The sequence below is a fragment of the Loa loa genome, assembly GCF_000183805.2.
Source record: "Loa loa unplaced genomic scaffold supercont3.88, whole genome shotgun sequence".
NCBI lineage: Eukaryota > Metazoa > Nematoda > Chromadorea > Rhabditida > Onchocercidae > Loa > Loa loa.
Window position 1 is genome coordinate 112,234 of NW_018108268.1, and position 26,836 is coordinate 139,069.

The following is a 26,836-nucleotide window of genomic DNA, read 5'->3' on the forward strand; positions in this document are numbered from 1 at the left end:
GTATCTTTTTTGTCTTCCCTACCACTGAACCACTGAACGTTTTAGTCTTCAAGATTTTTCAATAGGAACAGGGAATCAAGCTTACGAAACTTTAGCGTAAATAAGTTGATTTGAAAAAAATTGAAAAAAATTAGATTTTGCATTTCCTTTGATGTGAGAGTTTGGAAATTATTCGCTGCAAAACATGAAGAAAATCATATGAATTGGATATCAAATTCATTTCAAACTCAAAAATCCATTCTCTTTTTTAATTTTAGCAGTCTCAAGGCGATACTTGTGATCGTAGTATTATATCCAAAGCGGAAGAAGCGGGAAAAATAGTTGCAAAAAAGAACGCTGAATTGGAAAAGAGTAAAACACAACTGCAAGAAACACTGCGAGAAAAGCAAGCTTTGGAAGCTATGATTTCCCGTTTAAAGGAAGAACTCACGAAAGTAAGTTGGCGATCTTCGTCTAATTAACATGTGCAATTAATTCACTTCTCCTTACTATCTTCAAGAACTGATTTTGAATTTTGGTAAATTGTAGGAGCGTCGTGCTCATGAAATGACGAAACTCGAACTCCAAAAACTGCAAAAGTATTTTGAAATGGTACCAAATGTATCGTTGTGATTCTCTCCAGTAAAATGTAATAAATGTGTTGATATGATAAATATATGATATGCTGTCATCATAATGCTCGTATTTATCATGTATCTGTCTTTATGAATGGTTTTTCATTGTTGAAACCTACATTTTTTGCAGTTGTTCCTTCGATTCAAATTTTTAGAATTTGAAAATACAAAACTTTTTTCGCAAAGAGATTTGCGGCATCATTGTGTTAACATAAACTTTTATAATAATTTAAATCTACTTTCACCGTGCGAATGTTTGATTCTTAAATTTTAAAGTTATCTAGAAATAGATAAAACTTTCAATTCAATTGTTTTCACTATTGTATCACACATTCTTAGAATTCTAGTGGGTTGCAAAAGCTTTTTTTTTTCTAATTTATTCTCAATTTGTATCTGTGCCGTCCTGTTAGAGATCCCTGCATATCTATAATTTACATGGTCATCATTCGATCATCCTTCGAACTCTCGTAATTCCTTCCATTTGGTTTTGTTGTGCTGTTTTTATTGGTCCTTGTGAAAGATATTTATATTCATTATCACCCTTGCTTTTCCCTTTTCTTATTTTCACTCTTATTGTGTATGTAAATGGAATTCATAAATTCAATGTTGCGGCTAATCTCAATTTATTAGAATTTCCATCAACTGCTTCTTCATGCTACACTAAGTTCATTGTAATTTCATGAATCATTTTGTCTCAGTAAATTGATTATAATCAAATTTCCCTTATAGTATTTATATAAAATGAACTTGGCATGACTAGACAGAAACGTCGATAATCTGACTAACGGACAAGCTGACAGTTAATGGTGTAAACTGTATTTGTTGCTTCAATAGTCAATGTCATGCCATTGGACGGACACTTCTGTTGACCAGTACACTATTTTGCAAAAATCGCCGTGTTAAAGACTAAGCGTCTATTCTATGATGTTTTCCGGACCAACACTGCTTTCATTTGCTGATGTGTACTAGTGACATAACTGTGGCGATTCAAATCAGCCTCACTTCAAGACAAAAGCATGGTTCAATTGTTACAGTTGGACGATCTCTTGATACAAAAATTCTTCTATATGAAAAGAAATTGCATATCCGCTTATTGATTACGGCTAGTAATCGAGGGGAGGACTCAAATTTGAATAATTAAATGGCAGCTTTTTCAATAGTAAATTTCACTTGTAGCTATAGCGATAAATGTCGATTGAATTTCTGCATCCATTCTGTGAGACTTCTCCAGCAACCTTGCGATGTAAGGTGAGATCGCTGCGGAAAGTTACTTATCCATCTTTCCTAAGGACCGTCCTTCCGGTAATCACGTCCAATATTAGTTACTTTTCTATTAATGGATTATTTAGTTGAAGACGTTTTAAAGCCTCGTTTCATCTTTCAATATGATATGGCTTATATTTTAGTGTATTTTTATTTTTACATTTTATAGCTGTTTACGACGATGTGCTTATTGGTTCCTGCCATGGAATCAGGCAACTGAGTCGACTATCTCATTTCATTTCAAAATGAGTTTCCGGTTTAGTGTGCCATATTCACTGAAGTGAAATTCGAAATCGAGTCTTTCGCAAAATTTTGGCTAATTTATGAGAGATTTTGATGTTAAATTGGAAAGTATAAAATCCCATCCATTCCCTTTCGGTGCTCTATCTCTATGTTCCTCGAAATCATTTTGCAAACACTTCTCCATATCGGTACGATTATTTGGTTCGTGACACTTTGCATATTTCATTTCAACCGATGTTTTCGCTGAATATTTCCCTTCCACTACTTTTCATACTTAATTCAGGCGGATGCACAACCATCGAGAATTGGCGAATACAGCAATGTTGCAAGTAAGCACTGCCGATAAAGTTTCATTCAGAAAATATCTGTAACTGACAATTTTTTTGTAAAATTTTGAAACAAATCGTTTCAAATTTTCACAATTTCATAGTATTTTGCTAGGCGTTTTGAAACTTCTAGAATTTTTCCACAAATACTAATGCAAAATAATTCGATACCAAATGCACTGCTGTTGTGGCAAAAGTTTGCACATGTAGCATTGATGTTCCTCCCCTAATATGAACAATCCCTTTATTTACTCTATGGCATTATGTGATCATTTAAATCTCAATTTCCAGACCGTAGACCGTTGTTGAATAAAACTTTAATCATAATTGGATGAGTTCCGATAATGAAAGCCTCAATAATCTTCATAATTTAAATCTGATTTCTTTTTCTTCGGAAAACACACACATATCGAAGGTGAAATAACGTTTAGAAAGGCTAAGCGGTTAACATGAGAGCAGTGGAAAAGGCTAATTTTTGTAAATTTTTAACATTTCAAAATTAAAATCTTTGTCATATAAGGTTTTCTCGAATTTCAGATTCACGTGCTGTATATGCAGAAGTATCTGTGATCTAAGCAAAAATATTCTCAATGTGTTGACTGGTAATAGGACAGAAGAAGGTGAAAGCAATACTACACCATCATCATCACTGCACGAGAATTCATATTTTCAAAATCTTCTACTTTTCAAAATACCATCCAATGATTTCCAAACACCAAGTAGCGTTTTCCAATCCACAATCAATATAAAAGACGATTTGATTGCAATGCTGCCAAATGATGGAAAAGTTGACTCCAATCGCGAAAAATTATTCGTAACAAGTACTGAAGAAGCTAACCGTCCGCTAATAATTAAGGAAACATTGCCAGCACCAATTAATCAATCTGCTATTGATAGGATTTTCCAGGAAAGCATTTTGCAAAGACCTGGTTTTAAACATTGGACTGATAAATGGGATACCACCTTTAGTGGAAGTGCAACAACCTCAGTCTCTTCTACCACATTAGACTTTGACTGGGATTACTATGATAGCAGAAATTATTTGTCGACCAATCAGTTTAATGACAAGAATACAGCTATTACTTCAGCTACACCAATGTTTGAGTCCTGCGGTAATTCATGCGGTGAACTATCAGAGTATTCAGATAATTTTTCTGGGATGAAAACTGAAACATCTTGGCCGATGGAATATAAAGAGTTGGGAAAACCGGAGCAAGAAGATAAGGAAAACTACTACGATGAAGTAGAGGATGAGCACAGGACTCCTATTGCGTTTTCACGGCATTCTAGCTTGAAAAAGCACCTGAGCACTTTCATGGATACCATTCCAGCGAAACCTTTTCAAAAGATAACATCAGTGAAGCATGAGACTCAGGACGATATTGAACCCTTTGCTGCAAACAGTAATCTTCAAAATGCCAACGTTGTGAAATCAAAATCTGAGCTGCATATTATTACTAATAATAGAAGAAACCAAAAAGGAGAAGATTCAGAGAAGCATCACGGACATTCCAAAATTATTGGTCCATTCAAGAAACTCATATTTCGGTCGCCAAATCATAACTCCCTTCCAACAAATCCAGCGATGAAAGAGTCGAAAAATACAGGCCAATCTAATATAGCAGTATTGTCTTTCTTAAAGTTCAAAAAAAGACCCAAAAATGAAAGAACAGAATTTTTGCTAAAATCAAACAAATCAATGGGAGCGCAAACACTACAAAACAACGATGAACAATTGAATTCTTTGGTACCAATGAAGAAATCTCGTAAGGACGGCTTTCTCAAAAGAAGAAATTTTATACTGAAATTTTCTAATAAGCAGAAGAATATGTCGACTCAAACTGCTCATAGATCTTTAAAATCACAACAAAAAATGATGAACAATACTGTAAAGAACGCAACAAATGGCTTACAATTTTCATACATGCGGAAAAAGCCAAAGCGGAAAAAGCTTACTAATCGTTTTGCTTATTACATACAAAAGCCTGAAATTGGCGATGCGCAGGGTAAAAACTTGGTATTGGAGTTGCAACGCGATATTTGGACCAATATTGTCAATATATCTCGAGAAGAGTCATTTCGAAAGAAAAATAAACTTCTCCCTGAGGTTCTGACCACACCAATACAAGTAGAAAGTACTGTGTTTAATCCATCTATTGAGCATAGAATTTTGGTAAAAAAGATTAGGTTGAAAAGACCTATCCGAACAAGGAATGCAAAACTTTTTTATTCAATCAAACCAGGTGAAATGCCTATTTTAGAAGTGTCTTGAAACTCTTCAAGACCCAACTTGTTGAAAATGTTTAATGATCGATTTACATTGAATCGTGTTTGTATTCTCTTTAGGAGTCAATTCTCACCAAATGATCTCTTTTTGAAATTCTGCATTTTTTTTTTTAATTTCCATTTATACTTTTAGTAAAGTTGTATTTTTTGAGCATTTGTCTCGAATATGCATTCTATGTCAGAGCTTTCTGCCTAATATTGCAGAGTGACAACTCCCTTGATGTTCCCCTTATTTATGACGATATAAATCATGGCAATCATTTCCTTTACTTCAAATTAAACGAAAAAAGTTACTTTTATGAGATTTGCTATGCAATCGGAAGAAATTAACTTTCAGCCAAATGATCATATAGAGCATTAGTCATTTACTCTAAAACTTTTGAATATGAATGAAGCCAAGGGAACAACCAAAAGAGAGGGAATTAATGAAGGGATGAGTAATATTTCCCGAATTCTGATTAATCCGCGATTCTCGATTCAGGCCGTGAAATAACTCATGAAGCATCATTCTCCTGATTTCTTTTCTCTTTTCATATTTGATGAGAATTCAGTAAACAGATGAAAAGCATTTATTCAGATTTCATATTATAAAAATATAAGGTATGCATGGTTTAATTTAAAAAAAAAAGAAAAAAGAAAAACTGATGAGTAATAAAACAAGAAGCGGGGATGGGATAGGTGGGAATAAAGAAGGAGAAAAGAATCAGGCAGGTTATTTGGTGAATCACTGTAATATCTTCAAAAATGCCATAAGCCACTATCGATATGGTACCATATTTGTGAGGTTTAGTTTAAAATTTCTCATTTGCCACAACCACCACAGCAACAGCAATTACCGCCCCTGTAATGTGATTTTTTGTAATTGATAAATCTGTTGATTTTGATATCAGGCTGATTATACCTATGCTTTTATATCACTACCCTTCAAACAGGTTCTTTCTTATCTTCCGAGTATCTGAAACAATAAAGATGTTAGACAAAATAAGTGTTTAATGAAGATGACAGATCATGGATCATGAGTGAAAAGTTGTTTCAGTTGAATGGCAAACACTACTCGGTGATGTTCTTTTTTTTGGAAAGTAAGAATTTTAGAGAATTGAAAAAAGTTTAAAACTGAAAGAATGAAACAGGAAACGTACAAGCCGCCGAAAAATATTGCTTGAGTGTTCGCAACCACAACAACTAGCAGAACGACCACGTACCGAATGTCGAACATATCGGATAGCGCCATTTGTTGTCAATGACAAATGAATAATGTGAATTTCTGATCAACTGGTTACTCATTTAAAAAGGTAGCCTATAAGTAGGATTCAATAAGTCCCACCCCAGAATTCACTGATAATTACTGCTAATACTGTACGAGGGAAAATTAATATTGTCAGTACTCGATAGAAAAGTGGATCTTTTCATCTGATTTTGCCACGGGATAAAGAAAACTTTCGTTCACTGATTTTACTATGTCCCTCTACCGGAACTAATCCATAATGACCAATATGTAGAATCTGGGGCGTTATAATGCTCTTTCACTTTCATTAATATATAAACTAACACTTCAATTCATAGATTTCTGATAATATTATCATTAATCAGAATTATTTATCTAAGAATTTGAAAAGAAATAGAGAGATATGATATTTCTACAAATATCATATCATCATTCTCTTATTTCCACGGCATTCATTCCAAATTACTAAAAAAAGTAATCCTCCGACATCTATTCCTAACCCCTCTCTCTCGCTCTCCCCCTCCCTCCCTCTCTCTCTCCCTCTCTTCTATCCTCTCTAATCAGTGACTGAATAAATCGGAATTTCTTAACAGCAACTAAGAATTAATAAAAGTGTGTTCCCTTGTCAAATATTCTTTCAAGTAACTCCTTATATTCCATTCTATTTCATCTCATTAACTTGACAGATGAGACAATTTCTGCTGAACGCACATCCTTAACGAATTGAGAGGAGAGGATTTGACGATTTGACATTTGACATTAAACAACTCTTCGAAAATGAAGCCAAAAAGAAACCTCAGTTGAAAAATAGTCACACACTTTTCCTTTTTTTTACAAAAGGGAAGAATACAGTCAGAATTTGCTTAAAATGACCTTTAAGTTCATGAAGTGTTGCAATAATGACCCTCGAGTTTTATTGTTTTAAAAAGTCAATTTCGATATTCTTTTGACTGCGGTAAAACTTCATCGGATTGCGAAATTTTTGAACTTAACATTCTTGAGTCTGAGTAGACAGAATTAAATAGTGAGTTGGATAAACGATGAATGGTGTTCGCGTCCGTATCTGATATTCCAAAAGTTCGAGTTGAATTACAAGGAAGACCTAGGACATGAGCTAAGTTTTTTCAATTCCACTTCCATCTTCTCATTCGGACCTCAAATTAAACAAGCGGTGATAACAAATTCGTAATCACACGTGAACATAAAGATGAATTACGTGTAAAAGCTCAGCTGGTCGTCTACGGGTAGCTTTCCAAGAATGAAGAATTAGGCATGGTAATCGGATTTCACTCCTCTTCAACAGCAACAAGTTCTGTGTATTAACTTTATAAAATGAGAAAGATAAGGAAATATCGGATACAGCAATCAGCAGACCTAACAGATATTTCCTCACATCATTTTGATATCTCAAAACGTTTTCGTCACATCTTGAAGATATGAAGGAGTTATATTAGTCAGTTGATTAAATTCAATAAAATATCAAATTTTGAGATTTAAATATGGGGAAATGAAACGTGGTGAGAAAGTGATAAAATACCCAGAAATAATAAATGACCTCATTTCAGACGCATTTTATTAGTTGTCATTTGGAATAACAATGAAGAGATGAATGCATTTTACGAGGGTTAATAGAAATGAATTAAAAAATTTATGGCGACACAAAAGGTTGATTGCAACTCCTACGTCTTTAAAGATATTTTAAAAAGGGTCAGGGAAAAAGAACACATTGCCTTATCAATTTAGTACATAAAGTTAAAATCAAAACATTTAAATTTGAATCAGTTCAAATCTGTTTCTAAGGTGCTTAGGGTGCATGAAATTGTCATTGCGACTAAGTGAAAAAAGTGATGTCACCTGGACGAATGAATTATTGTCTCACTAAGTGAATAACCTGGGATATGTGATCCAAAGCGATTGCAGTGCTCGAAATGGAAGCCAGCAGTATCAAATTTAAAATTACAAAATCTGAATTTGGAAAAAATTGAAACCTGAAATGGACTTTAATACTTTATCGTAATAATCAATTTTCACAGCAATATAACAACTTATTGTAACCTGTTTGCATTTTGCAATTAATTTGATGAAGTTGTTTCCAATAGTTGCAGTGTTGATATTAGATGTTATCCATGTTTATTTGAAGTGTATTTTCTGTTTTATAATTACTCCCGTTTTTCAAATCTCAATATTAGTATATCTCTCGATAGTGGTTGTAAACCCACAAATCTATTTTTTTTCCAAAAAAAAAAATAACAACTGTTCCCAGTAATTCTGAAAACGCAATTTCATCTTCTCCTAACTTTGGAACTTTGCAAAAATTGAAAACTATTGGAATTTGAAATTACTCAGGCATAATAAAAAGCATCACAAAATAATATTTTGCTTTTTTATGCGATTGAATGTTAAAAATGGAGATAAAGGTGAATTTTTGTTTTCAATTACAAAACACCGTGAGATAATTCATAGGTCTTTTTAATTTTTTAAGCTTTTCATCTCAAAAAATTTATGGAGTCGGAAGAAAATAGTGGATGGGAAATGACGAGTGGAAACCTTTGAAATATTAAAAGTAATTTCAGGGCAGACATTTTTGCTTCAAGTCCAACAATCGTTTCAGTTATGACATTGTTTTATTGAAGATGTATATTACAATATTTTTAATGCATAAAATAAAACATAAAGTAAATCCAAGAAATTGGAACTTTGAAGGGATGTTTAATAACGGGGAAAATTCTGAGTTATTTGAGCACATCTTCAATATCGTCTTTGTTGCAACAATTTGTAATCAGGTAGGGATTATTCTTTTTTTGTATTCTAAAACTGTAATAAGCTGGAATGCTTAATAACTGTAAACGGATTAATAATCCATCAAAAGTGGTTATAATAGCTCCCCTATCAAATAATGAAAGTGAATCAAATTTCATGTTGACGCAAAACCTTTTGCTGAAATCATAGCTTGATTAGGACTCAATCGGTTGAAGTCGGAAAAGGATTTAATTACTGTTTGCTAGAGAGATCATTTAATTTGTAAAAGTATCAAATAAAAAAGGAAGAGAAAACGTATTCGAAAAAAGCTCAGGCCCAATCTCAATGTTTTCGACTCTAAAAATAATGAATTTTTGGGACTTATTATGGTGGATTTACGTTAATGCGTCATTTCTCGATGAGCGGAAATATACATCTCATTGATAACCTAAATTTCAATTCTTCTTTGTGGATATAACGCATCAGAAGTCGATTTTTCCTACCGTATTTCACTTTAAAGCTCGGAAGGATTGAAATGTGAGTTGGCTTGAAAGGAAATCCCTGAAAGATATCATTATCAAAGACTTAGATGCTTTCAACTTCTTTAAACCTCCTACAGATTAATTTCCCAATCAGCTGTGTTCCGGAAACATTTAGGCCAGAGAATGAACAGTAAGAAAATATGCTGAAGAAATTTCCCATCTTTTGAACTATTCACAAGCTCTAATAATATCAGTTACAATGATTATTTTAGTTACCTGAGATAGAAATTAATTAACAAAGAAAGTAATGGAGTGAACAATGATAAGCAAGAGAAAAACAAAAATATATGAGTAAATAAAGAAGCAGAGTGGATAGAAAAATGGCCTGAAGAAATTTTGGAAAGTCATAGATGTGGACAAAAAGTAGTATTCTCTGTGAAAAGTCTCTGCGGTACCTTCGATTTCATTGTTTTGTTGATCGGTTATGATGTTATGAGGTACAGTAATCAGATTCCGTATGTACTGCGAATGAATGGAGTATTAAAGGTCTTCTTTGTAAGAGAGTGATGCTGAAAGTGGAGATGAAGGTAAAAACTTCCTGACTCATCAATACTCAAGATCTTCATTGTTTCGATTTCCTAAAATGTTCCTTCGTTTACTTCTGTAATCTCTTATATATTCTAATTGTCATTTCTTCCCTTTGCCATTCCTACCATAACTACGACCACTTTCAATGTTTCATCTTCTAAATTCACTGCGTTTCCTTGTGCCACCACTATCTCCTCTACAACCAGCTCATCTTCCTGCAGGTAAACAACCTCTTTGCACTTTATAGTAATAGCAGCTAAAACAACGGCAGTCATTACTGCAAATAAATTCGGAATATTTGAAAAGCTTGATTGAAATGGAACTTCAATGAAGTGAACATTTTACTTTCCATCGAAGATAATTGTTTGTTTATGGTGGGCAGTGGCAGAAAGGATCAGAGATTAGCCGAGGTGAAGCAGCATTCCGGAATAAATGTTAACTAATATGCAAAATTGATTCCATGTTACTGTTAACGTACGCTCTATCAGTGTTACTGCATCTTTCCTGTAAAATCAATCTGTATGTGATGAAACTTTTCTAATTCAATTCTTAATGCAATTAACTTTTACATTTTGCATCGTAAATCTGTAACTAATTGGAGACAAAATCAATGGCATTGGGATATTTGATTGTACGCAGCCTTCTCAATAATTCAATAAAATGGATAATTCTAGTTAATTTGATGCCTAGTTGGTTCGCAAATGAAGAAGACACTCGGATGGTATGGATTTAAAATAACTCATCGATTGATTCTACAGTTTTATAGCACCAAAATAAGGATATCTTTCCGGAACAACTCGAAAAATATTCCCCACCGCCTCACAGTACTCTTCTCTCATCTTTAAATTAGCGCTTATCACTTCATGCTTTACTCTTTAGCAAAACATTCTGCAATTCTTTAATCACCACGATGATAAAGTTCCGTCCGAACACTTCTATCTCAAGAAATTCTACATTTGACTGCCATTCTTATGTTACTTTTACCACTAATACGTGCCATTTCTTCTAGACTTCAATTCCTTATTTGTGATAATACAACCAAAGAAGAAAAAAGGGAAGGTGTAAGGGTAAAAGAATAAAACTTCATGATAGCCGAGAAGATGAATATCAGTACATTTCTGATCAATTGAGAAGAGACGTCACTGTTATTATGTCATTTTAGAAGTACTCATATTATTACATAAAGTTTAAGTATTTGGAAAAGTGCCACATGGCTTCTATTTTGAGAATTTAAGAGACGTCACTGTCACCGTCACTGTTAATATTATTATAATTCGTTGCATGCCTCATTCTGGGTAGTATTCATTGTTCGAATATCAACAGAAAATGTAAGATAAGTTGTTCTCTGTTTTGAACTTTTAGTAATGATATCATGTAGTTTTTGATGATTGAGAAAAAAATCAAGCAAAGTAGAAGGAACAGGTGACAACCAGATATTGCAACGAGAAGATTGTATCCTCTGAAATACTTGTTCATGGACAATGAATGCAGAGCATTATCAAGCTAGCAAACCATTAATCCAATTACCCTTTACACATAATCCCACTTTAAGGTACGTTGTCACAGATCATTCATTAGCATTCGGCTTCATCTGAAATTTTGGTTCTGTCATATCTGATCTCCGCTGTATGGATATCTGATTGTTTTAGAAAGTTATTGAATAGGACTCCTTACTCGTGTACATCCACTCAGTGGTACAGATTGCGGTCAAGCAAATAAGATGAAGAAGTGAGGTCAATCTGAGTCAATTTTCAGGCTGTATTGAATCATGAGTAGAATCCACCTGATTATCATGCTTTTAATTGTCATGAATGAAGTACAGGGATTATTTTTAAACCTCTTCAGCAGGTTTGATCATTTCACACATTCTCTTTGGAAATTAGGTGTAAGTTCAGTTTTGAGCTCGGTTCAAACTTTCAGCTGCAGAACTCCTAAATTTGCAAATTTCGCTCCCAATTTTCTTTCGATTTTAAAACATTCAAAAAAATTTTTAATGACGCTACTTCCAGTTTCAGTTTCAGATGTTGTTGTAAGCAGTGTTGTTGCTGCGGTTGCGGTGGCACAGGTCTTGGTAGTAGATGTGGTTGGAATGGAGGTTGTGGTTGCGGTAGAGGTGGTGGTTGCGGTGGGAGTAGTGGTTGCCGTAGAGGTTGCAGTGGTGGAGGGTGCGGTGAGCATCGTTGCAATGGTGGTGCTGTTGGAGGCTACAGCAGACATGGTTTTGGTAGTGTAAGCTGCAGTGGAGATAGTTTTGATAGTAAGGGTGGATGCGATGGTATCAGCAGTTTTGGTTCTAATGCATGTAAAGGCGGTAGAAGAGGAGGCGAATACGGTTGTGGCAACATGGGAATTAGCGGAAGAGGTACAATCTTTTAAACTTTTACTGTTTGCGTTACACACTTTTATGGAATCATTTAAACAAGACATTGGATTGAAATGAACTGCAAAATGCAAAAATTCAGAAGTATTAGAGGTTGTTTAGTCACTTTTTTTGTTTTTTAAATCAAATGAACCATAGAGAAAACGACAAAAGTAAAAATGTGGGCCTGCTGTTCTTTTCCTTGTACTTCTAGAAATGACAGGTGGAAATTGATTAAGAATGTTGTCTGTCCTCTCAATCGATAACACTCTCATGGATACTTCTATTACTATTAAGCCAGTTTGGCACGAACACAGATAGACTGTAAAACTTTTCGTGCTCTATTTTAATCTATTTTAATAATTTCCAATTTTCAGCATACAGCAGTGACTACAAATCGAGGAAGCCATCAAGCCATGAAAAGCCTGAATCGAAGAGTGATCAGATTAACAACAGTGACTTTAATGGTGATGGTAATGCAAGAAGTACGAGCAGTTGGAGTAGCAATGGTTATGCCGATAGTCATAGTGACAGTAGTGATATTAAGAACATGAACAGATGCGATGATGGGAGATGTAAACGAAACCATCATCATGTTGCAAATCTGATGCCAGGGGATTTTGGGATACCAATATTTGGTCTTGGCCTCTAGAAAGTGTACGGGGGGTATTTGCCTCATTTGAAGCAAAGAAAGCGACACAGAAAAGTATTAGTGCCGGTCTAGCATAAACATCTTATTAATCATTGCATGATACCCATTTCCTGAGGTGGTTAAGAGTTTCCGACGACAACCGAGAGTTTTCTTCAGGTTGCTAAAATGATCAATCTTCCTTCTCTGTACTCTGGATGAATTTTTTTCTGACTGAAATGTTTACGCCAAATCCTTGTGGATCCTTTCATCTCCGCGCTGACATTTTTCTATTTTTTTAGGATCACTTCTATTTTCTCATTTTCTGTTTTTTTTGTGTAAGATTCCAATACAATCACTTTATTTCTATTTTACTTTTTGAATGATAGAAGTGATGTTTCTGATGTGCTGTAATGTACAGCGAAACAGAAGAGGAAGAGGAGAAGATTAATGTTTTGTCACCTCGGGTATTCGAACTGTGGACTTAATGAATGAGCAACTGGGAAGTCTTTCATATCTCCCCCTGACAAGAATATTTTGTGCATAAATGCGTTAAAACAACAACATGGACAACAAACTAGGATTTTACGTAAAGGATTGTAAAGTTGGGATGTGTCACTGATAGTGGGATTTTTCATGTTCGGTGCCGTATGTTTTTCTTGGCCATTAAAGCAGTGTAATAAAATGCACCATATATTCAATAAAATAATAAAAGTATATTACACTCCAATAATTCATTTTTCACTGGTTGTATAATAACATAGTTAATTCCGGATTCATAACCATCAGTCAATGAGTTTACTACCTATATCTATCTCCACTTGTTACTGAATTTACTGCTAACTAGAATACCCTCATCGAATTTATTGCTGGTTGTAGTCATTTTAGCAAGCTATTCGTTCTCGAAAATCTAAGGTTACAACCTTCTTTACAATTAAAAACTGGAGCGTATATCTTGCCACTACTTATTATAAATGAGATTCCACAAAAAGTAATAAGGAATGGAAATTGTCATTCTTCGGGAAGCATAAAAGGTTATAGAATGCAATTAAAGCTTCTTGATTATGAATTTCATATCACAGAGAGGATTTTACGATACGCAGATGTGTATGAAATGAGGTAAACAGTGAATTTTTTTAATTTAAAGTTTGTTTTATTCCGTCTCCAGATAAACTTCATATCATCTCAAAATGGAAGTATAATGACACCGATTGTAAGACTTTTCTTCCGGCAATAAGGGTTATGATTGCAGAAAGCAAGATGCACAGAGTCAGAAGAACAAAATTAAATTGAAATTTTTTTCAACAATGGAAACTGAAGAACGATATGCTTTATGAACTTTAAGCATGGTTGATTAAAGTGGAAACTTCGTAATTACATGCATTTCAATTTTCCGAAAAGGTGGATAGACCACTCCTTTGTTATCCATCCCATTCCTGAGACGCGATAAACGCAAAATAATTACCATCACATGATAGAATATATTAATTAGATGCTAGTATAAATATCATCATAATCATCACCATCTTTTGTAGTACTGTTCATAAACGGTAATATCATCCATTATTAATAATTATCTTTACATATACCATTTTGGATTTTCATTTATCCGCAGTCATTTCTTCAACTAATAGGAATCATTACATAGCAACCGGTTTTGAAACCAGTCTTACTAATCCTTATCAGCGCCACTTAATTTTCATGGTGTAAACAAATTTAACAGCAATACAAAATATACATGATGATATTAAACGTGGTGTTAGTACCATTTTAACTATGATGAATATGACACAGACTGGATATGAGAGAAAGCAAGTTTTGCAATAACGATATTAAGTATTGCAGTACCAAAATCGTTCAGATGTGCTTATCATATAGACTTCAGAAGTTTGCTTTCGAAATCTAAGACCACATGATTAGTACAGACAAATAATTTGGTATTATGACATGCAAATGTTTAAGAATATAGGAATGTCTCGTGAAAAAGGAATAGTCATGGCGTGGAATTGTAATTTTAATGAAGAGGTCAGAGGTTACATGAGATTATTACAAAGCTCTAATCAATGTCCCAAGTACATGTGATTGCTGAAAAGCACATAAGATTGTCCTCAAATACCTTTCTATTGTCAACCATGATATTTCCACAGACCGAAATTTCCGAACAAACAAATTTTCCTCATTGGCCAAATGTCATAAGCTGCATCTGGAGATAACGGAAGTTTAAAATTAAACCTTGACTGCTAGTGAATTCTATACCAATTGGCTTCCACTAACTTCTTGATTAAGTCTAGTTCAGCTTAACTTGGAAATATCTAGGCTCGTTTGTTTGTTTGAGGGGATTTACGTAATACAGGAAAAAAGTACAGAGAAATTGTTCAACAAATATTAGCTATTTTTAGAGTGAAAAGTCTTCTTCACATGAATCATGCTCTTCATATTATCTGTTACCTCTTTAAATCAGCCAAATAATTATCGAAGAATGCCTGAATGAAAGCCTAAGAGAAGCTTCGTTATATTAACAGATAGCCTTTTGCCATATAACAGATATTGCTGAGCATGTCAAACACAACGGTTTATCTGATGAAACACTCAACAAAGTTATTATTTGATGGATAGACAGCCAATGATATGAACAATCTCTTTAGCTATTTCTTGATCGATGCGGTCTACTTTTCCGTATTGTTAGTACAAATCATCTGCTAATAATACTGATTGATTCAAGGGAAACTGCAACACCGTCCTGTGTAATCTTCCCACTGATGGGACGGAACATAACAGGAAGCACTAGTAGATACAATAAACAAGCGAAGTTACTTTCAATTTGAAAAACTTTTATTTTGAATGCTATTTTATCCCTATCTGCCAACCAGCATTTATTTGCTCGCTATTCTAATACTCCATGCAGCACTTTGAAGAACACAGAAATTCATTCTGCTCGACTAGCTGTACAAGTTTCGTCTGCAGTTACAATCCCAAATTTTTGCTGACCTTTTTTTAGGGTACTAAATTAGCTAAATTACTAATGGCGACCTGTTTAACTAAGATTACTTACTTGAGTTCCAATACCTGTTTGGTGGATTCGCCGTCAAAAGTAGGCAGCACGCTCGGCTGTAAAGTCAAGCACCATAAGTATGACCAAAATCAGTAAGGATTTTTCAGTAAGGATTTTTCAGTACTTTTGAAGCCGTTTTTATTGAAAATAATGAACCATCAACACATTTTAATCATCCTTGTTCGTTGCCCTCTTGTAGTTTCTTTTTTTGAAGAATGTTTTTTATTTGCGTTAGTACTTTGCTCGCCTGGCTCTCAGTCCTGTATTTTACTGATGCTTCTTGCGAAAAAATCGATATCAGCAAGAAACGAGGTTAGTTTACTGAGAAGTACATATCTAACGCTTCAAAAATAGAGGACAAAAACTTCATCTTTCATTGTTACGAAAAGTAGATTTTTCAGTAAGTTCACAAAGAATTTCACAAAGGAAGATATGCTATGATGAAAACAATAAATTATCTTTTTTAAATGTTAACTTTTCTGTTGCATATGTACATGAAATCTCACAGCCGGGACATTCTCCACCGAAGATGTAACTAACGAAGTGATACCGAGGTTGTACAGTGCACCTCTGAAAACAACTCGAAATAAGTTCTTTAAGTAGAATATCAGAATAAGTAATTTTCAGAATAAACACAAGAAAAAAAAACCTTATGATACCACATGGAAAGGCTAAATAAATAGCAGATTCTTCCACATACTGTTTCCCTTCCGCAAAACCTGCTAAGATGAAAAATTTGTTGTCCTGTACTACGTAAATCCCCTGAAACAATATTGCACGGAAACAAACGACATCCAAGCCTAAATATTTGTAGAAACAGGTCCACATCCGAAAGGAAGTCATGGAAGCATAACCTGGTGATTAGTACGTAAATTATCGACCTGTTTACCAAATACAGCAGTCCAAAATTCTTTACAAAGAAACTTCATTCTCTCCAATTCAGTGATTAACCTAAAAATAGAAAAAAACTGCAGCCAGCTATTCAGTAGATATATTACTATCTCAAGTAATCCGTCAAAGAATTATAAACCTCGGCAAATCCTTGGCAATTTTTTCAACTAGCACGAAACCGACGCGGTAGCCAAGAGCTTCCAGACGTGTTTCAGCATTTCCCTGTAATTCAAGACCTAAACTTAATCAATATGCAAAAATATAGCAATGGCAAAAAAGTTTCATTAAAATTCCAGAACAACATGCAAGTGTTTCATCCCTGCTGTGTAAGCACCTGAATGAAAACTTGTTTCACCGACTTCAATTGTTCATCCAATAACGAGACTTCCATTTGCGGATTGTTTCGCATTTGTTCAATCCAGCTTTTTCGTTTGTCAATCTGCTCTTTCTATAATGCACAATAAATGATATCAGTAATGCAAACCACAGGTTAAATTTCGTACTTGAGAACATCAAAGGATCCCAAGGATGCCTGGCTGTTGCTTCTGTTTGCCAAAAGTCTATTATCTGATGACGCCTTTTTATTAACTTTTGAGAACATTAGTTCACTTTGAGGTTGTTTATCTCTGGATTTCATATAAAATCTATTAATTCCATTTCGAAAATTATTATTGCGGAAGAATTCCCAAGGTGTAAGAGTATATAAGTGGACTTGAAAACTTACCTCTCTTTGTTTCTCGTATCTTATTATTTCAGCATGCAAAAATTCGAACGGAAAATAGGGTCCAGATACCAGTGAATTCATCAAGTTTCTAGTGTTTCTTTGGGAGAATCAGAGAATCATGATCACAAAGTTCCGTTTTTAAGCAATACTCAACCTGAAAAGGACTATTTTGGTTCTTTAAAAAAGGGAAAATGAAGAGACCCAAAAGACAGTCAGGCATAGCTCTACAAAGTCCTACGATATCTACAAATAATTTCGATTGAGATGACAGATTTGAAATTTTGATATTTGGATTTGAAATTTAATACTAGGAAAGCCCAAGAATAAAAACGACATACACCGCCAAGTTCCAAGTTTTAAGAGAAAATATTCGTTGTAATCATATCCTGATCGTTCTTGGATTTTATTTGACTATATATGAGTTTCACCATAAAGTGTTTTCAAAAAATCCAACGGTACTTGGACTACACACCCTGATTCATAACATTAGTCCTATGTTCTACCTTAACAACTAGGAATACTGCCAATCTTGATTAGTTCCTTAATTAGTTTTCATAATTTCCTTTAGTTTCTTCTGATACTCCACTGCTGTTCGAATCCTCTGTACTTCACAAATCCAATAGTTTAATATTGGCCTTACACTTGCCCGAACTTCTGTTTATGTCAGTTTGGAAAAATATGTATAAATATGTGTGCATCGATATATTTGGCCAAATAAATAGGAAATTTTCAATTGCTTGTAATGAAATTTTATTCGTGGATTTCATATCGAAAATTAACATCACGTGATGACAAAAGCGGAAGAAAGAACAAATAATTGATGTGCCCCGATAGAGCAAATTTTTCTTGCTATACGATGCATAGTAGAATCTTTCCTAATCATACAACACGGAAGTGTTTCATTAGTTAAAATATTGAAATGATAAGCTGAAGATTAATGTACATAAAGCAATATTATCCGAAGAAAATCACACAGATCTGACGGAACAAGATCTATTAAATTTAGGAATAGAAAAAAACAATGTAGTGCAACAAATCCAACAAATCCTCCATTAATTTCCAGATTTTCATGATCAAAAGCATTCATCCCTTCTCTTCCACGAATGCTGGAACGCTTGCAAAGTAGCATCTTGACATTACTTCTTGTTCATGTTTTCCTTGCAAAATGCTTCAAAAGATTGTGTCCTTTCTTCTTATGTAAGTCAGCGCGATGATAGAAATTACACTTGTAGCGATTCGGCATTCCTGAAATCCGTTTACAATATTATAGCGCTCACTAAGATGAACACAAGAATAGAGAAAACACAAAATCTCATGACAAACAGATTGTGGTGATACGATGCTTACTTTTTACACGTGTTGAACGACGTGGCTTCAGTGCCGATCGAAGTACCATAGATGAAACACTGGCATCAGTAGAAGGAGGAAACAACCTGTGTTTTCCGGGTAACACAAGCCTCACAGAATGTGATTTCCTGAATCCTAAGTGTGCGGTAGTTCTTGGAAAAAATGAAGGACTGTCAATGGTTTTCAAAGATTTCCTGTCGACTTTCTTTTTCTGGGAGCCACAGGTGGCTGCAGAGGTCTAGAGGGTGGAGTGACAAAACTTGTGCTTGCTGCTGTATCTGCACCAATGATGACAGCATGTTCATCTTCTCTCTGCTCGCTAAAAATCAAATTTCATTTTTTCTTATTGCACTCTTTTCGTGAAACAAATAAGTCACAACTTTTGGCTGCACTTATACTTTCAGAAAAACTGCCCGACTAATGACTAGTAAGCTATTTAATTAGAGAGAGAGAGAGCTGAAGTCAAAATGAGCACTGCTAAAGAAAATTTGCAGAATTGATAACATCTGGAAAAATACTGATGTGGGCTAAATTTATAACTTATTAATCGTAATTTTATCATGAACAGAAATAACAGACTTGGTAAGAATTCCCCTCGAATTTCGACTTCCGGAAGCGTCATGGATTGCAGTAAATGACTCAGGAGAGGGTGTTCGTGGTGGGGTACCATTCGGTCCAAAAGGATTTATTTCTGGTAAATCCTCTAAAGATACTGAAAATAGGTTACTCGATATTACCATGTTTCGAATCAATGAAATAGAGGAAGAAAACCAGGAGTAATCACAACTGATATTCGAACAAAGAGAATCCAAGGCTCATTTAAAAAATGAGCTGACCGATTTGCACTTCCTCCGTTACTGTCCTTGCTCGGCGCCGAACTGGTGAGTGTCTGGGTGTTGCATGAATGGGATGAGAACCTAATAACGGAGAAAAACCAGATGAACGAATCGATGAAAGCGACAAAACAGAATCAGATGTAACTCGTGAAGAGTTGGGCGATCTATGCTCTACCAAAAATGGAAAAGTAGAAGTTTCTCTTTCTTGTCCGTTATGATTCCCACGTCGTCTCGATTGTGAAAAAATTCGTAGAATGTTTCTCCTGAAAGAAATAAATTTTATTCACATAAGTACTTCAATCCCATTCATGAAAAAATTATTCCAAACCTAACTCTTATTTGATACATTTTCAAACTTGCCAGAAAGTCGCAATCGACCATCTGCCATTAAGATATCTCAATGCTTCTTGTACACAAGATTTCTACAAAAACGCTACTCCGAAATGACAGTTATGCCAGAACTTGAAAAGATATTAGAAGGAAAAACTGAAAATTCATAAATAACTGGAAAGAATGATACTATTTTTCCTTACATATTAACGGGAGGCAAATCCGGTGATAAAACGTCGTGCAAAGTAAAATTAGTCGCCCTGTCAGTTTGATTTTGTCCTAAAAGTGGACATATATTTTCCTTGTTCTCACCTTCGGCATACCAGTCAATATTTCTTGAGTTATCAGCTTCGTCAAAACTGAAATCACCGATCGTATTGGATTTGAAGGTGCTCAGTAGTAACACAGATCAAGTTGCCGAGGCAGAACATTCAAAATATGAAAATTTTTAAAGCAAAAAGCAGAAATTTCTAAATATTCCTCGTCTTAAAAAAGGATGAAAAATATACTGGAAATGCTGTAGGCGACGTGTCACAACATCAGCAGCTGGATTATAACTTGATGGATCCATACGAGGTAAATAATTTGCTGATATATTCATCCCAATACTGACACCGCTGTCGTCATTGTCGTACCTGAAAATGTAGGGTGCTATAAACGGTTCAAGAGATAACGCTGGAAAGTTTGCTAATTTTTCGATCGTAATTTGGGAGGTGGTATCTGTTAAACCAAATGATATAATGAGACATTTTTGCCCTATTTGACATCTTTTTTTAATCGGACTTGGGTGGATAGAGATTCCACAAATTTGAAAAGATTCTGAGAGCCGGTTATGCATAGTAACAAATGGAAAAATTCATTAACTTGATAGCTTTACTTACATATATTGACCAATCGCTTGACCTGTGACTTGTTGATTTCCGGTCAAGTTCTGAGTTCTGCCACCAGGTTGACTCGCTAAATTCCATACTCGACTCATCCCCACTTGTCAATGCTGAATAGATTAAACAGCGTGAGATCTGTAATGGAGTTCACGAGAGATTAAAGACCAGATCTACAAACATCGACGGGACTAAGGTAATATCATTTCCTTTTTTTTTGTCAAGTATCCAATATATTTATGCGGACTGCACGCGTAAAAACCATACATATTATTTTATTGCAATTTGGAGGAAGGAGAGAAAGTAAATGAGAAAGTTGTATTTATTTGCTATTTCAGCTTGTAATCGATTTTGCTTCAGATGTAATTGTTTCCAGGGAAGCACTCACAAATACCTCTCCTTGTCTATGGCTGCCCTTTGACCCGCGCGCGCAAAGCTGTACAACATGACGCGGTAAACAATGATGTTGTAAGTGCAAAAGAATGCGTAAGAACAGTAGAATCAGAGAAGATAAATAGAATTGGTACTACGGTGTGACCTAAATGATTATAAATCGCGCGGGCTGTGCCGGGAAGTTGCATTCAAAAGGATCAAAAGTGCAACTAGATGATTTGGAATGGACATCCATAAGAATCTATACTTCAAGGTGAACACGACAACCATAAGTGAAAATTTACTACTCAAACATCATGCATAACAACAAATTATATATATCGATATTAACTTACTAGTAAAGTGCTCAGGTATTTAATACTGATGTAATTATACGCAAGAGAGGAAAATGAAATGGATTGAGATGTGAACTAGCTACATCCATCTTTTTTCCTAGAAGGTCAGTAAGACAAGTGATGTAACTATGAACTGCGATTTTATAGCGATCTAGGCTAGAAAGAAACATATTGTCTTATATTACAATTTAAGTCCATGATTATCGAACACTACTGCTAATAAAGAATTTTTTAAATTTTTATGAAAATATGAAGAGGAAAAAATACATAAAGAGATACAAAAAGAGATTAATGAAGAGATAATTTTTTAAATTTTTATGAAAATATGAAGAGGAAAAAATACATAAAGAAATATACAAAAAGAGATTAATGAAGAGATACATAAATAGCGGGAAAAAGTTGACTGTCATCAAATAGTGGGAAGTGACTAATCAGTTAATTAGCAAACTGCGCCATATTGTTCATATCTCGTCGGAGGATATGAGGAAATGAAGATCAGGATGAGAAATGAAAGAAAAGAGAATATATATGTGAGTGCGTCCGAAATAGAAATCTAAGGCAGATGCATTCCGTTTCTATTTTCGAAAAAAGAAAGAAGCGGAATACACCTAATTCAGATTTAATTTCAAACAGAAACATCATCAGTGAATCCCAACACTGCTATATCACATTGCTTAACAATACTCTCATCTTGCAAAATTTAGTCCTATGCAAAATCGTAACAGTAACTGGAACAGTATTACTAATTCGGCAATTTTTTTACTGAAGGCTAAATGATGGCTCGAAATCGGGAGATAAATGTCGTCAGCATGTTATCGAATCTTATAACTAAGAAGAGTTGTAATACTATTAAGGATTTCTCAGAGCTCAGTGATATCGAAGAAACACAAAGTTAACAAAGAATAACGTATAACGTATAATAAGCAACAAGTTACTTTCCGACTACCTCCCACTAATGCTATATGAAAAACAAATAGTCAGATAGAGGAGGAAAGAAATGAAAAAAAGGAGGGAAAACGAAGATACGATTTTCACCTCTCAGGCAGAAGGGATGACCAGATAAACTTTTACTTGGATAAATAAAAAATAAAGCGTAAATAATGTAGTCCTTCCATCTGCTATGCCATTGCGTTAATTATTTCCTCATTCCCTCTGAACTCTAACAAAAATGGGACAGGAAAGACAGGACAGACGAGCAGCGGAAAAAGCGGTGCAAGTCAACGGGCAAACCATCAATCGCAAAAAAGAACTGCATGCTGATAGTATCTCTAATCTCAAAAACTAAACCGTCGCCAAAATAGTTCAGAAGAATGGAAATAATAACAGACTGTAGGGATAAGGCCAAATCAAGTGACTTGTGGACTAAAGAAAACTGCCGTAGTCTCGAAGGAATAGATCGTACGTTATTCTACAATATCTCATATATCTTAAACATATATCTAATTCCTAATATACCTAATTTATCTTCCCCCAACATTTACTTAGTTTTATACAAAATTATATGAAATTATGTTATCAATAGGCCTCAAAAGACTTTTTAAGTTTACTCTTAAAATACAAACACTATAAATAAAAAATTAAGAATTCCGAAGAAATTAAAAATGAAGTTATGTATAAACTATTTGTACAACTGTTCATATAAAAGAAATATAGTTGGAAAAATCACCCTTGTAAGCACTTCATAGTTGTGAACAGCGGGCCCTCTCCTTTAAATCGATCCAACATCTGACATGAATCAGTTAATTACATGTTTTTGAGATTCCGACTTGGCACAGGCGATGATATCATCATTGCAAGCAGAGCTTCATCACTTAATTCATTCTCGCTTGAAGCAGCCCTAAGCGCTGAATCCGACTTCTGGATCGGGCTACTAAAACAGTTCAGTTGATTTCGCTCCCTAATACTCAGACAGAGGATAGAATTGCTAAAGTTTTGCAGCAAAATAGGAAAAAATGAAATAAAACTTCTTAGGTAAAGGCTAAAAACTAAAACATAATAACATACAAAATGTTCTCATATGAAAATAGATCTAACCATATGTTCCGTTTATATTTAAAACCTTAATTTTCAACGAAAACATGGCAAAATCATACTGTTTTAAATGAACTAAATTGAATGCTGCCAACCTTTCCAGTGCCAATCTAAGGAGCTCATTGTCGCTATCATCATTGTTGTGATTTCCTGATGTTTGTTGTTTTGACTTTGATGATGTAGTTTGTTCTGCATCTTCTTCAATACAACTGCTGCAAAAAATTTTCGTTTCTTTCATCATATGATTATTTCCGAATCACTTAGAAGAAACAATTTAACGTTCCGAGTACAAAAACTACAAGCCCTTTCAAAGAACCAAATACGGCCTTTCCTGGCATTATCAGAAGGTGCTAGCAATTCGCAAACAAAATAGAAAGTTACTGAAAAAACTTGCCACGTTCACTTTTTCCGTCTATCTAGCCTTCCCAGACAAGTTCTATCATTTAATCGTGGATTTAACACTTTTTTTGTTGATAGGTTAGTTTTCGGTGAAATATTCATTCACAGCTCATCGGAACCTTGAACTATTTACAAACCGGCACAAACACAACCTAAATGATTCTTTCATTGGACGTACCAGCTTATTCTCCTCCTCAATAAGATCGAACCAGATTTCAACTTGTCTTCCAGCTGTCTGCTACCAGATACCCTACTCTCCATCCTTGTAATCACCTTTTCCTGAAAGATGTATTGTTCTTCCTCTAATTTTAGAACAACTTTTATTCCATTACAACGATTGTCGAGCTTAATGGCCTTCATTTTCAACAGTACTATTTCTTTGTGATTAACACTCCTCAGTTCTCGAACCTTCATATTTTATCATATCATATTTTCTACTGTAACCGAAGGGTGTAGTTATTTTTAATCATATAGTGCTTTCTCCAAATACTGAACATCCGTAGGACCATCAGGAATGCATGAAGACCAGGGAAGATCCCACACTACTGAAATAATAACATGCATTTAGAGAGATGGCTCAAAATTAGTAGTGGTGCATGTAATTTATAATTGCGACAAATCTTCACATCTAATAAGGGTTAGATAAAGGGCATAATACCACAGAAAGCACAACTTACTTTGTAAAGCTTTTTCTGAAATGATGAAAGTTCACTCAAGACTGAATGTTCTGGAAGTAGTACAGAACAAGAAAGCCTTTGTTTCTGTGTTTGGGGAAACAATAGTTTTCTTTGCTTTTCTTTTTTGATCTTGTCTGAAAGTAATTCCAAAATTACCCGTATCAATGACCAATTTCGGTAATTAATTTGTAAATGATGTTCATAATGTAATAGGTCCATGAAAACTCGAAAAATAAGATGGACTCTAGATTCAATACAGCATAGAGCTCATATCAGTATATATGAATAAATATAATAGACTTTAGGACAAATGAATTCCGATTACTCCTAATTAGAATTACGCTACATTGAACTTAAAAAAAATTCAAAAATTAGAATTAAATTGAAATTTTATATCTAATCTTGTTGGTTCTTAATGCACCATCCAAATTTAAGGGATATAAAAAGTCCAGTATCCTGGAATATACCCATGATATTTAAAACGTTTGACGAGGCTCGGCACTTACAAATGCATCCCTTAATCATTAAGAGTTGGTGACTGTTGATGATACTCCAAATTTTAAAGTCTATATTCGAGACTTCACTTATAACGACGATGAGCTAAACCTAATCGCACAATCAGAATAATTGAATAATTAATAAAGCTGTCGTACAGAGTATAAAACTCATATTTAAAAGAACGCAAAAGGACTTAGTAAAATGTATTACCGATTGCTTTTCTAGTTTCTTTCAGAGATCTTTCGTAACGAATTATGTTTGCTAAACGTCCCGTGTCCTGACACGTTTCTTCTTTTAGTATCTTTTGGTGCTGTTTCGGCCTTTGCAATTGTTCCAGGATCCTCGAAGAAACAGGTACAGGAGCTCTGCACATTTCTGGATTGCACGGTGGTGAAGATAATGTGCACTACAGAACAAAAGATGATATCAAGGTTTCAAAGGATGAATTTTTTTTAAAAGGATGCGTGCTGGATGCATGCTTCGTCAGCCAAATCATTTTTCAAATAATTAAACGAAGTTAAAGGCAACATGACATAGTACAAACAACTTCGAACTATTTTACGAATTTCTATTTGTTAGAAATATTAGAAAATATTAAAATCTATTTATATCCACTAACTTTACATATATCTCGATACCAACATTATTTTACTAGTTATGCTACTGCATCAGAACGATGAGTTCACTGCTAGTTTGCTAGTCCATCAAAGTATTTGCACCACCAGATAATATCTTACACTATGAAAGATACGAAAGACGTCTTTCAAAAAATCTCCAGTGTCTATTACGAATTCTTATTTACTACCATTTCATCAACCAACCATTAGCTTGTCCTTGCATTACACTTACTTTACGAAGTTAGTATCTTCCCTATTATGTCCTTAAAAACTATCCCATACACAATGATTTAAAGTAATACATCTTAAAAATTATGAAATAGATAGGGAAGGAAAAAGCAAACATACTAAATAAAACTTACAGATGCATTAGCACGAATAGTTTCATCATCAAAACCTTGATCTCTGATCCACGGGAAGTATTCGTCAGCCTTTTCTTCAAACCAATCGTCGAAAATCTTCTTCTCTGTAAGTGAAAACAGAGTTGAAGCAAATTCCTACAGAGAGACAATACTCCTACAATTCCTTTTCTTCGTTGAAATATATTCATTAGACGAAAAACTCATCAAGAGCTGTTAATAACATTTATATTCTAATTAATACTAGTGAAAAGATGATAATACGTAAATCGTTACTGCATCAAGAGCGAACAGGTATGGTAGGTATCTAATCACGATACTGCTCCGTCAACAACTTAGATCAAGCGAGTTACTTTTAATTTCTATTTATGTGGTCGACCATTTTTTTAAACCTAGTTTTAGCTGTTTTTTGAATCTTCACTGTCTATTTCAAACAAAAGTAATTACCTTCTTCGGGTGGATTTACTCGTCGATGCTTGTTTATCGGTGATTGTTGCCATGAATAACTGTATAAAGCTTTCCTACGCCCCTCCATCACTGCAATTCTGCTGATAATCCGTAAAAGTACTAACAAAAATTAAAAATTGAACATAACATCAAACTTCCGTTATTTCGTGGGTAAGCTCTATGAACGAAGATTTGGAAAGGGTTCCATCTACGTTTGTTACAAAAGCTACAGATGTGAGCATATATATATATATATATATATATAT

At 34.4% G+C, this 26,836-nt stretch overlaps 7 protein-coding genes across 7 annotated transcripts in view; 3 read left to right on the top strand and 4 right to left on the bottom strand.

The window, feature by feature from the left end:
- LOAG_17533 (rap/ran-GAP family protein) overlaps window positions 1-741 on the top strand; it is a 10,563-nt gene extending 9,822 nt beyond the window's left edge. The window contains exon 23 of the mRNA XM_020450193.1: window positions 529-741. Coding sequence (XP_020306163.1) covers window positions 529-612 — 84 coding nt within the window. The 3' untranslated portion in view covers window positions 613-741. The remainder of the gene's footprint in view (window positions 1-528) is intronic.
- A 2,471-nt stretch (window positions 742-3,212) lies between these two features.
- Window positions 3,213-4,718, top strand: LOAG_03742 (hypothetical protein; the record flags this gene model as incomplete). Its single annotated transcript, XM_003139279.2, has 1 exon — window positions 3,213-4,718. The coding sequence occupies one exon, from the start codon at window positions 3,213-3,215 to the stop codon at window positions 4,716-4,718; it is 1,506 nt and encodes a 501-aa protein (XP_003139327.2).
- Window positions 4,719-9,858: 5,140 nt separating this feature from the next.
- On the bottom strand, window positions 9,859-10,041 carry LOAG_03743 (hypothetical protein; the record flags this gene model as incomplete). Its single annotated transcript, XM_003139280.2, has 1 exon — window positions 9,859-10,041. The coding sequence occupies one exon, from the start codon at window positions 10,039-10,041 to the stop codon at window positions 9,859-9,861; it is 183 nt and encodes a 60-aa protein (XP_003139328.2).
- A 1,493-nt stretch (window positions 10,042-11,534) lies between these two features.
- Window positions 11,535-12,777, top strand: LOAG_03744 (hypothetical protein; the record flags this gene model as incomplete). The annotated part of the gene is made up of 3 exons (XM_003139281.1): window positions 11,535-11,614; window positions 11,788-12,128; window positions 12,503-12,777. The coding sequence occupies 3 exons, from the start codon at window positions 11,535-11,537 to the stop codon at window positions 12,775-12,777; spliced, it is 696 nt and encodes a 231-aa protein (XP_003139329.1).
- A 3,498-nt stretch (window positions 12,778-16,275) lies between these two features.
- Window positions 16,276-17,501, bottom strand: LOAG_03745 (hypothetical protein; the record flags this gene model as incomplete). The annotated part of the gene is made up of 6 exons (XM_003139282.1): window positions 16,276-16,375; window positions 16,455-16,567; window positions 16,660-16,756; window positions 16,836-16,918; window positions 17,031-17,144; window positions 17,421-17,501. The coding sequence occupies 6 exons, from the start codon at window positions 17,499-17,501 to the stop codon at window positions 16,276-16,278; spliced, it is 588 nt and encodes a 195-aa protein (XP_003139330.1).
- Window positions 17,502-18,175: 674 nt separating this feature from the next.
- LOAG_17534 (hypothetical protein) lies at window positions 18,176-23,232 on the bottom strand. The gene is made up of 8 exons (XM_020450194.1): window positions 23,209-23,232; window positions 20,815-20,927; window positions 20,443-20,568; window positions 20,137-20,292; window positions 19,604-19,866; window positions 19,347-19,479; window positions 18,768-19,086; window positions 18,176-18,665 (listed from the first exon to the last, which is right to left on the bottom strand). Exons 2-7 carry the CDS (start codon window positions 20,910-20,912, stop codon window positions 18,951-18,953), a joined length of 912 nt encoding a protein of 303 aa, XP_020306164.1. The 5' UTR covers window positions 20,913-20,927; window positions 23,209-23,232; the 3' UTR covers window positions 18,176-18,665; window positions 18,768-18,950.
- Window positions 23,183-26,682, bottom strand: LOAG_17535 (hypothetical protein). The gene is made up of 7 exons (XM_020450195.1): window positions 26,571-26,682; window positions 26,127-26,230; window positions 25,358-25,553; window positions 24,650-24,783; window positions 24,151-24,251; window positions 23,669-23,785; window positions 23,183-23,412 (listed from the first exon to the last, which is right to left on the bottom strand). Exons 1-7 carry the CDS (start codon window positions 26,656-26,658, stop codon window positions 23,286-23,288), a joined length of 867 nt encoding a protein of 288 aa, XP_020306165.1. The 5' UTR covers window positions 26,659-26,682; the 3' UTR covers window positions 23,183-23,285.
- Between the last annotated feature and the right edge of the window lie 154 nt (window positions 26,683-26,836).